This window comes from Oryctolagus cuniculus, chromosome X (assembly GCF_964237555.1).
Source record: "Oryctolagus cuniculus chromosome X, mOryCun1.1, whole genome shotgun sequence".
In the NCBI taxonomy this organism is placed as follows: Eukaryota; Metazoa; Chordata; class Mammalia; order Lagomorpha; family Leporidae; genus Oryctolagus; species Oryctolagus cuniculus.
In genome coordinates this window covers 73,951,965-73,969,465 of record NC_091453.1, presented here as the reverse complement: position 1 = coordinate 73,969,465, position 17,501 = coordinate 73,951,965, and the positions used below count along the sequence as shown (strand labels likewise).

General features: G+C 42.9%; 1 protein-coding gene across 4 annotated transcripts in view; it reads right to left on the bottom strand.

The window, feature by feature from the left end:
* KIAA1210 (KIAA1210 ortholog) overlaps window positions 1–17,501 on the bottom strand; it is a 74,363-nt gene that overhangs the window by 28,002 nt on the left and 28,860 nt on the right. For 3 of the 4 annotated variants that reach the window (XM_008272926.4, XM_002720213.4, XM_051827337.2), the window contains exons 3-6: window positions 13,855–14,020; window positions 8,159–8,285; window positions 7,731–7,865; window positions 3,563–3,718 (exon numbers count right to left, since the gene is read on the bottom strand). In XM_008272926.4, coding sequence (XP_008271148.1) covers window positions 3,563–3,718; window positions 7,731–7,865; window positions 8,159–8,285; window positions 13,855–14,020 — 584 coding nt within the window. The remainder of the gene's footprint in view (window positions 1–3,562; window positions 3,719–7,730; window positions 7,866–8,158; window positions 8,286–13,854; window positions 14,021–17,501) is intronic. The other variant, XM_051827338.2, reaches the window with a different exon arrangement.

Genomic DNA, 17,501 nt, shown 5'->3' with positions numbered 1-17,501 from the left:
TGCCATTTATAATAGTATAAAATACTTAATAAATTTACCCAAGGAGGTTAAACTAATTTAAACATTGCTGAAAAAAATGTAAAAGACCTAAAGAAATAAAAAGACATCCCATATATATGGATTGGGAAACTCAATATTAAGATGGTGATACTGTCAGGAGATTTACAACTTCAATGTAATCCCTATAAAATTCCCAATGTACCATTTTGAAAATACAGAAAATCTGATTATAAAACTTGTGATGCAAGGGATCCAGAATAGCCAAAACAATTTTGAAAAGGAAGAACAAAATTGGAGGACTCACACTTCTCATCTTCAAACTTATTACAAAGATACAGTTACTACAAAAACTTGCTTCTTATATAAGGATTTGCATATAGATAAATGGAATAGAACTGTGTCTGGAAAAAACTTATTCATCCATGGTCAACTGATTTTCAACAAGGGTACCAAGGCAATTCAATGGGCAAATAATGGTCTTTTCATGCACTGGTGCTGGTCCAACTTAGCCACATAAAAAGAATGAGTGTGAACTGTTATATCATATAGAAAAATTAACTCACTATGGAACAAAGACCTAAATGTAAGAGCTAAAACTCTAAGGAAAAAACATAGGGTAAATCTTCATGATCTCAGGATTGCCAATAAGAGTGCAGGTGTTTGGTGCAGTGGTTAAGATGCTACACGGGGTGCCTGAAGCACATATTGAAGTGCCTGGCTTAAGTCCCATCTCAGCTGCATCTGATCCAGCTTCCTGCTAATGTACATCCTGGGAGGCGCAGATGATGGTTTAAGAATTGAGTCCCTGCCACCCACATGGGAGACCTGGATGGAGTTCCAGGCTCCTGGTTTCTGCCTGGCCCAATCCTGGCTGTTACAGACATTTGAGGAGTGAATCAGTGAATGGAAGATCTCTTTGTCTCTCTGCCTCTGTCTCTCTGACCTTCAAATAAATAAATTAAAATTTAAAAAGAATTGGCAATTAAATGTGACACAAAAAAGAAAAGTACCACATGGAAAAAAAATTGGTGTTCATCTCTTTTTAAAAAAACAATTGTTCATCAAAGGACACTGTCAAGAGAGTTAAAAGACAAACTGCAGAATAGGAGAAAATATTTGTAATCATATACCTGATAAGAGCCTACCATCCAGAATATAAAAAAAAAAAAAACTCTTACAACTCAACAACAACCAAAAAACTCAATTAGTAAATGGGCAAAATGCTTAAACAGGTATTTCTGTAATGAAGAGACACAAATGGCTAACAAGCTCATGAAATGATGCTTAATATCATTAGTTACTAAAGAAATGCAAATCAAAATCACACCAAGATACTTCACACTCACTAACATGACCACAATAAAAGAAAAAAAATGAAAAGAAGAAGTGCTGGCCCAGATGTGGAGAAATCAGATTTTCCTGATGGGAATGTCATGTAAAGGAGTGTAGCTGCTGGGGAGGAGCTTGGTGGTTCCTCACAAAGTTACATAAAATTAACGTATGATCACATAATTTCACCTCTAGGCATATCAAGTTGAATACTCTTATCCGAAATGATTGGGGTGAGAAATGTTTTGGATTTCAGAATTTTTTGGATTTCAGAATATTTGCATATACATAGCAGGATATCTTAGAGATGGAATTAAAGTGTGAACACGATATTCATTTATGTTCCTGAATTCATTCTGTACAATATTTTTAGTGTGCCTGTATTTTGACTGCAACCCATCCTATGATGTCCACTTATGGTGTCATAACAGCACATAAACAGTTTGGGATTTGGGAACATTTCACATCTTCAATATTCAGATTGGGCATGCTCAACCTATATTGAAAATAATCACAAACAGGTGTTCAAATAAAAAAATGCTCATAAATGTTTGTAATATAGTATTACTCGTGGCCAGCACTGTGGCATAGCGGATAAAGCTGCCGCCTGCAGTGCTGGCATCCCATATGGGCACCAGTTCTAGTCCCGGCTGTTCCACTTCTGATCCAGCTCTCTGCTATGGCCTGGGAAAGCAGTAGAAGATGGCCCAGGTCCTTGGGCCCCTGCACCTGCGTGGGAGACCTGGAGGAAGCTCCTGGCTCCTGGCTTCAGATCAGCTCAGCTCCAACCATTGCAGCCAATTGGGGAGTAAACCAGCAGATGGAAGACTTTTCTCTCTCTCTGCCTCTCCTTCTCTCTCTGTGTAACTCTGGATTTCAAATAAATAAACAAATCTTTTTAAAAAAATATAGTAGCACTCTTTATAATAGCCAAAAAGTGCAAAAGGCATAAATGTCCATCAAGGGGTAAATGACTAAAGAAACTCTGGTACATTCCTACAATGGAGTACTACTTAGCCGCAAACATCCATGCTACAACATGGATGACCTTCAAGGCATCACACTAATTGAAAGAAGCCAGACACAACGATCACATATTACATGATTCCATTTGTGTGAAATATCCAAAGTAGGCAAATACAGAGACACAAAGCAGATTAGCTATTGTCAGGGGCTGATGGGAGATAGGAATGGTGAATGACTGCTTAATAGATGCTGGGTTTTCATTTGGGAGAACTAAACAAATTCTGGAATAAGATAGTGATTATGGTTGCACAGCATAATGAATGTACACAATGCCTCCTAATTGCATGCTTTAAATGGTTAAAATCATAAAAATTATCTGTGTTTTATCACAACAAAAACAGGTATGTAATTCAATCCTTCCACCAATTCATACTGTCCATCCCAATTCATCTGATGTAGCAGCATTCTACAGAAAATACAATCATAGCCCAAATATAAATCAGTGAGCATTAATCCATCTACTACCAGTCTGTTTCAACTTAGGTCCTAACCTCTTTTGTTGTTGCTGCTGTTATTGACATAATTACCTGAGGGCTGCTTCCCTCCATGGGCTCTTTCAACAACAAAACAGAGGTTTGCTCTAATTGTCCAATCATCTTCATTATAAATTATACTTCTGTTTACTTTTAAATTCTCAAGGTTAATTGTTCTAAAACCTACTTCACCACAAAAGCCCTCTCAAGTTCAATACAACCAATTAAATTAAACATGCATCAGTTTGAGAATGGGAGTGTTATCTGGGCACAATCTACTAATTGGTCAGTTGTTGTTGGATATCATTCGGTTGACACACCTACACATATGAAACACACATATATGTCAACTGATTTTTCATATGAATATGTATCTACCAAATAGTACTGCATGCTGTAACTTTTGAGATTTTGGGATTCAAATGTAAAGAGTGTTACATCAGTAAAAAAAAACCTCTATTTTTATATTCATGAAATAACTGAAAATATCTGTAAACTTATTTTTTCTGAAATGTTACTTTCCATTCCTTATAAATTAAAATTTTGATTATTTGGTTTCTAGAATTGGGTGGAAAATAGAAACAATCTTACAAAATAAAATCCAAGAATGGCAGCTCTCCTTCCACACACACCTCCTCTAGTGTTGGGATAAAGCAGAAGAAAAGAGAATTAAAGAAGAAATTGTGGCTCTGACCTGTGACCTCCCAACCTGTCCCATAAGATGGGGCTAATACCTTCTTCAGTGCCAAGATCTTGTATGATGAAGCCTTCGTTTGTGAGCTGTCAACTGGCTCATCATCTACAGAAATTTCTTTAAATTCATCAGAAAATATGTCAGATCGGATAAGCGATGGGCTGATGCTGGGTTGGCGTGGTGGCAGTGGTGGGACCTGTCAAAAGGGAGGGAAAAATTAAAACCTGTGTGTTATTGGTACTCTTGCTCCTTAATGCTTGAAGGACTAAGAACACAAAATGAAAAAACAGGCCCAGAAAAGAATCTCCTGCCTCCCTGCCTTCACTTCTAGTACACACTCAAAACAAAGACTAACCACCTTGGTTTACCCTCTGCTGCACACTTTTGACAATCCCCAGAGACAGAAATTTCAAATTGCTTGTTTGAGCAAAACTAGAATTCTGGTGTTATTTCCCTACTGGTGATAACTTCAAATCTTGTTTCATTCTGACCTTTGTTTTTTAATCTCGGCCATGTCTTTAGAAGTCTATTTCTTAAAGAAATGAATCTTGGGTTATGCTCTAGGGGTAGCATCCAAACTACAATCCTTGCTTCCATTATTCCAGGGAATGTCGGTACTGGATCTTCACTGTGTTAATTGCCTATTTTAATCATGTCAAGACTGATTATCTAGGATTTTTTAAAAGAAAATCTACAGAACTAATCCTGGTTTCCCAAGGAGATAAAAATGTATTGCTTTGGGTTTGGCGGAGGGATTCAATCAACTAATTTAGTTCACTTCTGTTTGAAGATCATAGTACACTTAACTTTTAGGTATTGTTCCTTACCACGGTCCTTTCCATATGGCTGGGACTCTTGATTTTATCTTTAACAAATACTATCTACAATGTATTACGCCCTATTTCAGAAACTGGGCCTACAACAGGAAAAGAACAAAATTCTTGCTCTCATGGAGCTACCATGCTTGCATCTGTTGTAGACTCTGCTCGGCTCAGGACCCATAGCCTTCAGAGACAGTAGCCGAAGAAAAGGGGCTCTAATGGAGGCTTGCCAAGATTTCGCCATGAAACACTCCTGGTCAGAGTGTCCAGTGTTCCCTGATTACTACCAGGTCCCACTGGGGGATCTTGGCAAGAGGCCAGATCAACCATCCCAAATCCCAGCTCTAATAATAATAACGAGGCAAATGGAAGGTTCACTTGTACTGAGGGTTTACAATGTGCCAGGCAGGGAGTGCTCTCCATAGAGGCATCTCATTAAACCTCATGACAATTCTTTGAGATATTTTGGGATGATGGTTTCCATTTTACAGATAGAGAAAACAAACTTGGAGAGGTGATAGAATTGGCCCTAAATCTCCCAGGGCAGGGCAAGCATTTGAAAAGCTTGCCCAGCTTGACTGCCTCTGTTCTTAACCACTGTACTCTCCTGTCTCTGAACTACAAGGGCCAGGAAGAAGAGGTCCCACGCTGAATGGCAAGTTCAAGAAGTTTAAAAAGCAACAGACAGAACAAATGGTGTGTCTGGTTCCTTAAGGATAGCCACAAGGGCAGGTCTGTTTCTTCAACAATTACATTCAATTGTTTTACATTTTTTAAAATTTTAATGTATTTGAACGGCAGAGGGACAGAAAGAAGAAAGAAAGGAAAGGAGGGAGGAAGGGAGGAGGAGGGGAGAAAGAGAGAGAGAGAATGATTTTATCCACTGGTTCACTTCCCAAATGCCTGCAATGGCAGGGACTGAGCCAGGCCAATGCCAAGAGCTGGGAACTCCATCCAGATCTCTCAGGTGAGTGGCAGGGACCCAAGTACTTGAGCCCTCGCCTGTTGCCTTCCAAGGTGCACATTAGCAGGAAGCTGGATTTGAAATGGCTGAGACTGCAACCCAGGAACTCTGATATGGAATGTGGGCCTTCCAAGCAGTGTTTGATTCAACAACAGGAAAAGGTTAATAACCTGCTGCTGCATATTCTGAACAATTTCTGCTCGAGTAAAAAGAACATAAAATGCACTGCAGAGTAGGCACCCACATTCCTAACACTTCAGAACAGACATCAGGTGAAAATTTGGCAGTGGATAAAACTGGCTCCATCTCAGCATTTCCGACATAACCATGCGCCTGGATTTCCTCTCCCACAGTCTCCTATTTGCTCTAGATGTTAATTAATCCACTAAGGATGCTGCCCCTTCAAGGGACCCAACCACTGGCATTTTCATACTTGCCCCAGCTTCTATGTGGCACTGGGTGTCAGGACCCTTGACTTAGTGCTATCAACTACCCTGCCATTTGGAGTTGTCACCTTGGCACTTCAGGGAAGTTTTCCACCAAAAGTCAACCTGCTTGGGGTCAGCACTGTGGTGTAGTAGGTTAAGTCACTGCTTGCAGCACCAGCCTCCCATATGGGCGCTGGTTCAAGTCCCAGCTGCTCTACTTCCAATCCAGCTCTCTGCTAAAGCCTGGGAAAGCAGCGGAAGATGGCCCAAGGGCTTGGGCCCCTGCACCCATGTGGGAGACCCAGAAGAAGCTCCTGGCTCCTGGCTTCGGATCAGCACAGCTCCGGTCGTTGTGGTCATTTGGGGAGTGAAGCAGCAGATGGAAGATCTCTGTCTGTCTCTCCCTCTCTCTCTCCCCCTGTAACTCTGCCCCTCAAATAAATAAATAAATCTTTAAAAAAAAGTCAATCTGAGTGTTGATGGCTCAGGTCTTATTAACACACTGTACTGTTTGCAGCTGTTTCCCAGGAAAGGTTTAGGGGATCGGGCCAAAGGTGCGAGGTGTGGGACCAAATCAAACATGCAAAGAAATTTGCCTATGAGCTATTGTAGCTTCCATCAAAGGCACAATAATCAGCTATTTTCTCTTCATACTCACTAGCATCTGTTATGTTTTGGCTTTTGGATAATATTCATTCTAACTGGAGTGAAATGATACTTCATTGTAGTTTCATTTGCATTTCCCTGATGGCTAAAGGGAACTGTAAGTCAGTGTTGTTGGGAATGCAAATTAACACAGCCATTATAAAAAAGTCTGGAGGCTCCTTAAAAAACTAAAAATAGATCTACCGTATGACCCAGCTATCCTACTTCTGGGAATATATCCAAAGGAAATGAAGTCAGCTTATCAAAGAGATACCTGTACTCCCATGTTCATAGCAGCCCAATCCACAACAGCAAAGACATGAAATCAACCTAGATATCCATCAACTGATGACTGGATAAAGAAAATGTAGTAAAAATACACGATGGGATATTACTCAGCTAAAAAAAATGGAATCCTGGAATTTGCAACAAAATGGGTGAAACTGCAGGTTATTATGTGAAGTGAAATAGGCCAAACACACAAGACAAAAACCATGTTTTCTCTCATATGTGGAAGTTAATATATATTAATAGATTATAATTTATATATTATAATTTATATATATAATATAAAAATGTGGGGATGGGGTTGGCATTGTGGCTCATTGGGTAAAGCCTCTGTCTGCAGTGCCAGCATCCCATATGGGTGCCTGTTCAAATCCTGGCTGCTCCACTTCCCATCCAGCTCCCTGCTAATGTGCCTGGGAATGCAGCAGAAGATGACCCAAGTGCTTGGGCCCCTGCACCCCTGCACCCACATGGGAGACCTGGAAGAAACTCCTGGCCCCTGGCTTCAGTTTGGTCCAGCCCTGGATATTGTGGCCATTTGGGGAGTGAACCAGCAGATGGAAGGGCTCGCTCTCTCTCTCTCTCTCTCTCTCCAACTCTGCTTTTCAAATAAATGTTTTTTTAAAAAAAAATGCTTAATAATCTCTGAGCACTTTCATTCTTTAATAAGAATAAAAGAGAGAGACTGTCCTATGTACACGCTGCATTTTATGGAGCTAAGGTACAGAGAAGTCCAGGCAAGTACAACGAAGTTGAGCATCTTAGGGACAGGGGCAGTGGATAGACCACGGATTTAGAGGTCAGCACACCTGAGTGAGATATCCAAGTCTACAGCTTACTACCTTGGTGGGCATAAGCAACTTCCTTAACCTTCCCGAGTCTTCATCGAATTCTCACAAGCAACCTCTCAAGGTAGATATTCTTATATCTATTGTAGATGATAAAAAGAGAGGCTCAGAGAGGTTAAGCAACTAGCCCAGGGTCACACAGCCAGGAAATGGCAGAGTGAGATTTCAAGCACAGATTTTTCTGTCCATGCTCTGACCAGTTCCACCCTGTTACCTCTGTGATCCTGGAGCCTGCCACCCAGATTCCACTTTTGGGCATATGTCGAGGCACAGCTCCAAACATAACTCCAGACATGGTTCCCCGGACGCTAGTGCCAGTTCTAGGCAGAGTTCTGTAAACGTAAGATCTCTGTGGAAGAGAAACATAAAAGAACTTAGGAGCTGGTATGCTAGCACATAAACCATGGAATGTCGTTGTCTGGGGTGTGTTCAGAGAGGTGACTATGGTAATACTGGCCAACACAGTGTACCAGGCAATAGGTATGCATGTTATATATTTATTCCCTCATTTACTGCTTATAACAGCCCTGTCGTGTAGGATCAGCTGAGAAGCAAGGCCAAATTTCTCCCTCCTTTTGGGGGTGAGGTAAGAGCAAGGGAAGAGCAGCCTTCCATTATGCACTGAAGCTCACGGGTTCTTACCTGCATCAGTCTGCCTTTCTGGCGCTCCATGGAAGTAAACATCTTACTTGCCGGCCTTTCCGACTGAGGATCCAATAGGAAGATGCTGTCATGAGATATGGCTTTGTTTCCCATGCTGCTCTTGGGCCTGGGGAGAAAGCAATGATCCTGTAAAAGCAGTCTGAGAGCCACAAGAACTGAAGACAGACGTATATCCATACTATGGCCTGCCACATACCCCAGAGGGTATGTGTGCAAATTTCTCCATAGCACTTTCATTTAGATTTGTTTTAAATACCAAAGATCTCACTTAAATGAAAGGCCCTTATTCACCAGGTCACACAGGGGCCCTGTGATGCATCAGGCCCATTTTCAAAGTCATCTTAGGTACCACCCATCCTCCCCTCCCCAAACTACTAAACCCATGTAGAAATTACCTTCTTATGGGGGACAATTATGTGGTAGAGAAGTCTAGGAAAAGTTAGAAATGAAAGGCTAAAGATGCAAAAAGACTCCTGTGGGACACAGTAATGTATTTTATGTTTTAAAACTTTCGAGGCTTATTACACATAAATAAAGAAATAAAAAACAAATTACATATCATGAAAAAGCAGAATCTGCAAGTATTACAAGGTTTGTTGAATATGAACACCAGTGACTATGACACACTCTTATCAACAGAATAAAAAAAACAGCGCATGAACATTTCAACAGATGTAGGACAAACACTTATAAAACCCAGCACCCTCTCATGACAAGTGTACTCAATCTTGATATAGGGACAGCTCTGCCAGACCCATAGCTAATATCATTCTTGATGACAGAGGACAGATGCTTTCCTCCTAAGGGCATAAGACAAAGATGATTGTTCCTGTCACTTCTATTCAACATTGTATTGGAGGGTATAGTCAAGGAAATTAGGCAAGAAAATGAAATAAAATGCATCCGGTTGTGCTCGGGCTTCCCATATACCACACACCAGCTTCCCCCATTAACATCTTATATTACTGCATTTGTCACTATCCATAAACCATACCCAACTTACCCTATTTTTTATATCCAAACTGTCTCTAGGCCTCTAATAGTCAACAACTTGTGTTCACATTATTTTTTATTTTTAGCTCCCACAAATGAGGGAGAACATGTGGCATTTGTCTTTCTGTGTCCGATTAATTGCACTTAATATAATGTCACTTAGCATATATAAAGAACTCTTATTAACTTTTATTAATTCTTAAGGAATTCAACAATAGAAAGACAACCCAATTTAAAGATGAAAAAAGGAGCCGGCACTGCGGCTCACTAGGCTAATCCTCTGCCTGCAGCACCGGCACCCCGGGTTCTAGTGCTGGTTGGGGCGCTGAGTTCTATCCCAGTTGCTCCTCTTCCAGTCCAGCTCTCTGCTGTGGCCCGGGAAGGCAGTGGAGGATGGCCCAGCTGCTTGGGCCCTACACCCGCATGGGAGACCAGGAGAAGTACCTGGCTCCTGGCTTCGGATCGGCATAGTGCGCCGGTCATAGTGGCCATTGGGGAGTGAACCAACAGAAGGAACATCTTTCTCTCTGTCTCTCTCAATGTCTAACTCTGCCTGTCAAAAAAAAAAAAGATGAAAAAAGGATCTGAATAGATAAGATATTTAAAAAAAAAAAAAAAAAGATATAGAGAGGCCGGCGCTGTGGCACAGCGGGTTAACACCCTGGCCTGAAGCACCAGCATCCCATATGGGCGCCGGTTTGAGTCCCAGCTGCTCCTCTTCCAATCCAGCTTCTGTTATGGCCTGGGAAAGCAGTAGAAGATGGCCCACCCATGTGGGAGACCTAGAAGAATCTCCTGACTCCTGGCTTCAGATCAGCGCAGCTCTGGCCGTTGCAGTATCGGGGGAGTGAACCAGCGGATGGAAGACGTTTCTCTCTGTCTTTACCTCTCTCTAACTCTGTCTTTTAAATAAATAAAATAAATCTTTAAAAAAAAGATATAGAAATGGCCAGCTAGCATATATAAAAAACTTATTAATTATTAATAAATTAAATAATAAAAAGACAATCCAATTTAAAAATGAAAAAAGGGGTCTGAATAGTTATCCAAAACAGGTAGAAAAATGGCCAACAAGTACATGGAAGGATCTTCAACATCATGATTCAGCAGGGAAATATAAATCAAAACTGTGATGAGAGGCCATTTCACATCCACGAGAATGGCTAAAATACAAATTTCAGATGATAACAAGTCCTGGCAAAGTTTTGGAGAAATTGGAATCCCATATACTGCTAGTAGGAATGTAAAATGGAACCGCCTCTACGGTGGTTTGTGGACTAGCAAAAGAGGCAGATGTCTTTTTTTTTTTTTTTTTTTGACAGGCAGAGTGGACAGTGAGAGAGAGAGAGACAGAGAGAAAGGTCTTCCTTTGCCGTTGGTTCACCCTCCAATGGCCGCCGCAGCCGGCGCACCGCGCTGATCCGATGGCAGGAGCCAGGTACTTCTCCTGGTCTCCCATGGGGTGCAGGGCCCAAGCACTTGGGCCATCCTCCACTGCACTCCCTGGCCACAGCAGAGAGCTGGCCTGGAAGAGGGGCAACCTGGACAGAATCTGGCGCCCCGAACGGGACTAGAACCTGGTGTGCTGGCGCCGCAGGCAGAGGATTAGCCTAGTGAGCCGCGGCACCGGCCAGATGTCTTCTACTTTGCTCTAAATTCCTACCCACTTTTTCTCTATAAAACTCTGCTACTACCCAGGTGGCTCTGGTGGTAAAAGCAACACACTCTGCTTCATTAAAACAGCACTCGAAAACTTATTATGATGATCAAGGTAAACTCTTAATGGGCATACGATATCAAAAACTTTTTGCACCAAATTACATTCTTTCTTTCTTTTATTTATTTATTTATTGAAAGGCAGAGTTACAGAAAGAGGAGGAGGAGGAAGAGAGAAAGAGAGAGAGAGAGAGAATCTTCCATCCACTGGTTCACTCCCCAAATGGCTGCAAGAGCCAGGGTTGGACCAGGCTGAAGCCAGGAGCTGGGAGCCTCCTCCAGATCTCCCACATCAGTGCAGGAGCCCAAGCACTTGGGACATCTTGTGCTGCTTTCCCAGGACATTAGCAGGGAACTGGGTAGGAAATGGAAAAGCTGGGTCTTAAACCGATGCCTATATGGGATGCCAGCATGGCACACAGAGGCTTAACCTGCTATGCCACAACACTGGCCTCAAATTTATTTCTTTTTTTAAGATTTAATTATTTAGTTATTTATTCGAAAGAGAGTTACAAAGGAAAGGAAGAGACAGACAAGGAGAAAGATCTTCCATCTGCTGGTTCACTCCCCAAATTGCTACCATGGCTGAGGCTGGGTCAGGCCTGAGCCAGGAGCTCTCACGTGGGTGGCAGAGGCCCAAGCACTTGGGCCATCTTCCACTGCTTTCCCAGGTGCATTAGCAGGGAGCTGGATCAGAAGTGGAGCAGCTCTGACTCTAACTGGTGGCCACCTGGGATGCCCAAGTCCTAAGTGGTGGCTAAACATGCTGAACCACAATGCTGGCTCCCTTGAATTTATTCTTGAATTCCATTTCCCTGAACTTTTGAAGTACCCTCATATGACTGACTCAGCATCGAGGGAATAATACTTCCAGATATCTCCATATACATACATATGCTCATGATGCACACATATTTTCATTCATATGACCTGCTAACTCAATCAGGCTCAGAACCAACGTAGCCTCTCCAACTACTGTGTATGCTCTGCTTTGTGCAGAGCAACAGAGGAAATCTCAGGCTAACGGTGGGCTTAGAACTCTCTCTCATTTCCATGCTATGTATCAGCCAGAGTGCAGCTGTGGAACTGGCTGTCTAGTGCTAAGCCTTCCCTGATCAAAGGATTTCACTGGCACCCGTTGTGCCTGAATTTGTCAGAAACTGCAGTGCTTGTACACGAACATATCTGTGCTCATTGAGCTGCTGCCCAGAGGCAAAGAGAGAAAAAAAAAAAACCCCAAACTCCAAATAGTGGCTTGGCCTTAATTAAAGGCAATAAAGCACATTACAACAACTACCCATTAAGAAATCAAATGAAGGAATGAGATTTGCATGTTCCATCAGATGCAGCTTAATATAGACTTGGAAGCAGATACTGGTCCCATTAAGCATGCCAAGGAAAGGCTGGCTCTATGTTTTATTATGACTGATTCCATGAATGAAAAAAGTTAATCTCCCTCCCTGCCTCCTGAATGACAGTCTCCGGGTTCCTCCCCTAGCACATTAAGCAAGAGATTGAGGTCAGGTGTGATCATCAAGCCCCTTGGTTATATTTTTTCATTAATTTAGCCTATGTGCAAAGACTACCCCCCTATGTCTCTGTCTGTCTTTCAGGTGCACATGCGTGGAAAATCCATCAGAGTGAATGGAGCATTTTGGAGGGGAAGGAACAAGTAAGATGGGGAAGTGGTGGCACTAGGAGATGGTCCTTGTCAATTTCTGGAGACATTGCAGAGTAAATCCGAATGCCACTCCTTCACCCCGGACAGGGCTAGGCTTAGTCTCACTTAAAGCTATAAAGCAATGGTCTATGTTGTTACTTGCGAAGTATGAAATGAGCCCCTCTGTCCAAAAACCATCTCCACCACTAGCGAGGCTATCTGAAATTCCTCATGCTGTCATGCTGGATGCACTCATTAAGGTTCTTCTTAAGGAACCATATGTACTGCCAGACCCTTCTATTACAGGAAGTATGCTGGGGGCAGCGGGACATGGCAGCTAACTGTCCCACCACCGCCAAGCATGGCTAGCAGCCATGACAAGCTCTGTGGGGAGTCCAAGATAAGACTGGAGTTTAAGGTCAGGAGAACAGGCCCAAGCGGAACACCATAAGTGGGCGTCTGAGCCAGGGACAGCTAGGGGTTCTGGGTGTCCCGATGAAAGAACCCAATAGGATATGGGAATCAGGGCAGCACAGATGAAAATTAGAGCAGAGGAGGTGGTATTGGCTCCTAAACAGTCTTCCCTATCCCTTCCATGAGCGGTTATGGCATTTCCTCCAGTCTCCTGGGGTAGAAGGAGAAAGGGATTTGCCTTGGTTTGTCTGCATGCATGTGTGCGTGCGTGCGTGCGTGTCTGTTTATAGCACTAAGGTAACTTCGTGATTATGATCTCCCCTGTGTGTGTGTGTGGTTTATAGCAATAAGGTAATGTTATGATTATGATCTCCCCCTACCCCCACCGCTAGATGGCTTTACAATCTGAGACTGTAAGCACTCTTTATGAGAGCTGGCTCCCCTTGGCCAGGTCTGTAGTTTGAGGGCTGGACAAGCACAGCAGACCAAGCCTCCTAAATGATGTAGGCTATTGTCACCATATGAAGCAGGCCTCTAGCTCTTCATTAGCAGGAGGCTCCACATCTTGGGCTATTTTAGCTGTGATAAAAAGGGTTTCCCTGGTCTCTATGCACCTTCTTCACCCAGTACTCTTGGGGAATAGGGTGTGCATTTGTCACCCTCCAAGCCACTGAGCTGTGCAGCCCTGACAACACGCACACGTATAGACACAGAGACAAGGCCCTGGATATGGCTGTACTGGCAATGGTTGCAAGCTCAACTCCCACGGCCTGGGGAGCAAGAAAATCCAATCCCAAAGGTCCACTGGTGGTCTGGCTACCAAAGGGGGACCTAGATCTAGGTGTCTGCCCCATGAGCTGTCCCCATCTCCCTCCACTCCATCTGAGCTTACCTAGGCTGAACCTGTTGGCTGCCATGAGCTGGCTTCAGGGAAGAGGTGTTAATATTGTCAGGAATGCTTGTTTTCAGCAACTTTGCTCCCTGGACATCTTCAGAATCTTTTTTCTTCTTCTTGCCAAAAAAGCTCTTGAAGGCTTTAAATTTGGATTTCTTCTTCCCTGGAAGTGAGAAACAGAAGTGAGGGAGAGTGTGATGGAGAAAGGGAAGACCAGAGATGAGACAGGGTCTTTCTTGGTGGGAACTAGGACTGCGATCTCAGGTGCCTGGCAGATCTTAGCCCTGGCCCCTAGGGCCCACTACACCATTCATTTGCTTTGTTCCCCTCCTAAGGACTTTAGTAACCAAGCATCCGAGTTGCTGGTGAAAGCAGAAGCCCAGGCCAAGTCTTGTGATCTTTGGGCAGCCCCTCTTCAGGCCAAACTTAAGTTCAGCTATTAACACATACACCTCTTTCCTTGTCCTAAGAAGTTCATTGCCCTGATTTGTGGTAACTAATATATAGAGCACAAAAATGTAATGTATATGAGTGAAACTGCCATTTTGAGATTTGATTATTGTTTATAGCCCTTGTCTATACTCTTGAGGCACAGTGGTTTTTCTACTTACTACTTGCTAAATTCTTTATTTAGTGGAGGGTTAAGCTTGTGATTACAAAATAAACAAAGTATGTCATTGTCCAAATTAAAAGAAAAAATAAGAAAGGAAGGAGGAGGGAGGGTGGGAGTGTGACAGGAGGGAGGGTAGGGTGGAAAGTATCATTTGCTCTTAAATATGTACATATGAAATACATGAAATTGGTTTGCCTTATATAAATAAGAAAAATTTTTAAAGATGTTCACTCGTGTGGCCCAATTATTGAGCCACAGGCTGAAGCCAGGAGCCAGGAGCTTCATCTGGGTCTCCTATGTGGGTGCAGGAGCCCAAGGACTTGAAACATCTTCCACTGTTTTCCCAAATGCATTAACAGGGAGCTGGATCAGAAGTGGAGCAGCTGGGATTTGAACTGGCAGCCATACTGGCTGCAGGCATTGCAGGCAGCAGCTTAACCTACTGCACCACAATGCCACCCTTGGCCTTCTCTCTTTTCTACACCAAAATGATTTATTTTTTAAAGATTCATTTTATTTGTTTGAAAGGCAGAATTAGAGAGAGAGAGAGAAAGAAGAAAAGAGAGAGAGAGAGAGAGAGAGAGAGAGAGAGAGAGATTCCATCAACTGATTCACTCCCAAAATGGCCGCAATAGCCGGGGCTGGGCCAGGCTGAAGCCAGGAACTAGGAACTTCTTCCAGGTCTCCCATGTGGGTGCAGGGATCCAAGCACTTGGGCCACCTTCCACTCTTGAATATATGGCAACTATATTAGTTTATTTTTTATTACTGTAATGAAATACCTGAGGATTTAAAAACATAAGGATTGTTGCTCCTCTTGCTTTAAAACCTCATAATGAGCCGGCACCGCGGCTCACTAGGCTAATCCTCCGCCTTGCGGCGCCGGCACACCAGGTTCTAGTCCCGGTCGGGGCGCCGAATTCTGTCCCGGTTGCCCCTCTTCCAGGCCAGCTCTCTGCTGTGGCCCGGGAGTGCAGTGGAGGATGGCCCAAGTGCTTGGGCCCTGCACCCCATGGGAGACCAGGATAAGCACCTGGCTCCTGCCATCAGATCAGCGCGGTGCGCCGGCGGTGGCGGCCATTGGAGGGTGAACCAACGGCAAAGGAAGACCTTTCTCTCTGTCTCTCTCTCTCTCTCTCACTGTCCACTCTGCCCGTAAATAAAATAAAAAATAAAATAAATTGTTAAAAAAAATAAAAATAAAAATAAATAAAACCTCATAATGGCAGGGAGGAAGGCAAAGGCAGAGAAGTTGTGGTGCAAACATACTTCTCATAAAGCAGCACAACCATAGAAAGTAGACAGTCATCATTGGGTTGCTCCATTCATGACATGCTCTATAAACACTGAATAATTAAATAAAAATACTTCTAATAAACTCTTCAGGCTGTAAAACTGAATTTACCTAACAGAATCATTGCATGAGCTGATGAAATTTTGTATTAACACATTTTTATGTCCCTAAGTTTGAGTTTAGAATCATGATAGATGCTAAAAATTAAGTATGCATATGTTCTAATTTTCCCTCAGTTTTCCATTTGCAAGACAGAAACAATGACTTCACACAAGGATTCACAATACTGTAAGCAATACGTCTCTTTCAACCATGGCCAATATGAGGAAAAGAATGTTTCCATTCTGCCCTATTGGGTAGCTCTGAGTATGTGCTGTTAGCAGGGAGTTGGGGAGATACCAAGAGATGATAACTACCAAGCATGATGGGTTGGCTGATCTAGGGCAGTGACTTGGAAGCTGGGCACACTTTAGTGAGCAAGCCATTGCCAAATAAATATTGTCAGCTGCCAGAGGTTAAGTCTTTCAGCTTGCTTTCCATTAGGAGTTCTCCCTACAATCAAATATTGGACTCCCAAGTATGGAGACAAGACCTGATCTCAGTGCTGGGAGTGAGACATGTAGCTGGGGACCACTGCTGTGCTATGGTATTTTTGAAATCCTAATGGAATCTGAGATGATTGCTGCTATGGTTTGGATGTGGTTTGAGTGTATCTCCCAAGTATTTACGTACTGGAAACTTGGTCTATAGTTTGGTAATATAAGAGGTGGTGGAACCTTTAAGAGGCAGAGTCTAGTGGGAGGATACTGGGGGCACTGCCCTCAGAAGGATTACGTAGTTCTCTTGGGTCCCTGGTTGCCCTCATGAGAGCAAGTAGTTGTAACACCAAGATCAGCACTTTCCCGTGTGCCGATGTCTCACCACGTGATTGCTCCTTCTTGCATGCCCTATCACAGTTATGATGCTATCTGCCGTAATAGGATGCAGTTGGAGCAGCCTTGCAAAAGCCAATGCCATTCTGTTTGAATTTTGGTCTAAATAAACCTCTTTTCTTTATAAAGTATCCAGCCTCAGGTATTTCATTACAGTAATAAAAATAGACTAATATAGTTGCCATATATTCAAGAGCATAAATTGGCTTTCAAACTTCCCTTTTTAACAGAGTGTCTTTAAAATGCCAGCAGCTGCGCCCTGTATGGGCTGGTTTTCAAAAATTCCCAAATGTGCAAATTGTAGATAGACCTACACAGCAGATATGGGCCAAAATCTACATTTGTACCCAGCAGTGTTTACATAGGTCACCTGTACAATGGTAACGTATGCCACCACAAGGTACAGTGGTTATGATCAGTGAGCTGACTTCTCCAACAACAAAATCATTGATTTCCCTGTCTAAGCCCAAGGACTATGCATTACCAAAACAGCAAGCAGTTTTCAACATCTTCATCCAGTGAGGGCCTACTGTGTGTCACATGCCAGAAAACAACCCTGAGAAGAAATGATAGCTACATCCCATGAAGAAATCATTGCTTCTGGATTGTATATTTAGTTGCCTATCATGCACACAGGCAGCCCATCTGGGCTAAGCTTCATAAGCTTTAAAAATACATCGGATAATGATAACCTTGTTCTCTTGCTTGCTGCTTGGAAAGAAAATGTTTCTTCTCTTCAAACTCCCAACAGCTGCCTTTTGCTTGGGCTAGCACTTAGTAGTGCTAAAAATGTGCCCAAATATTT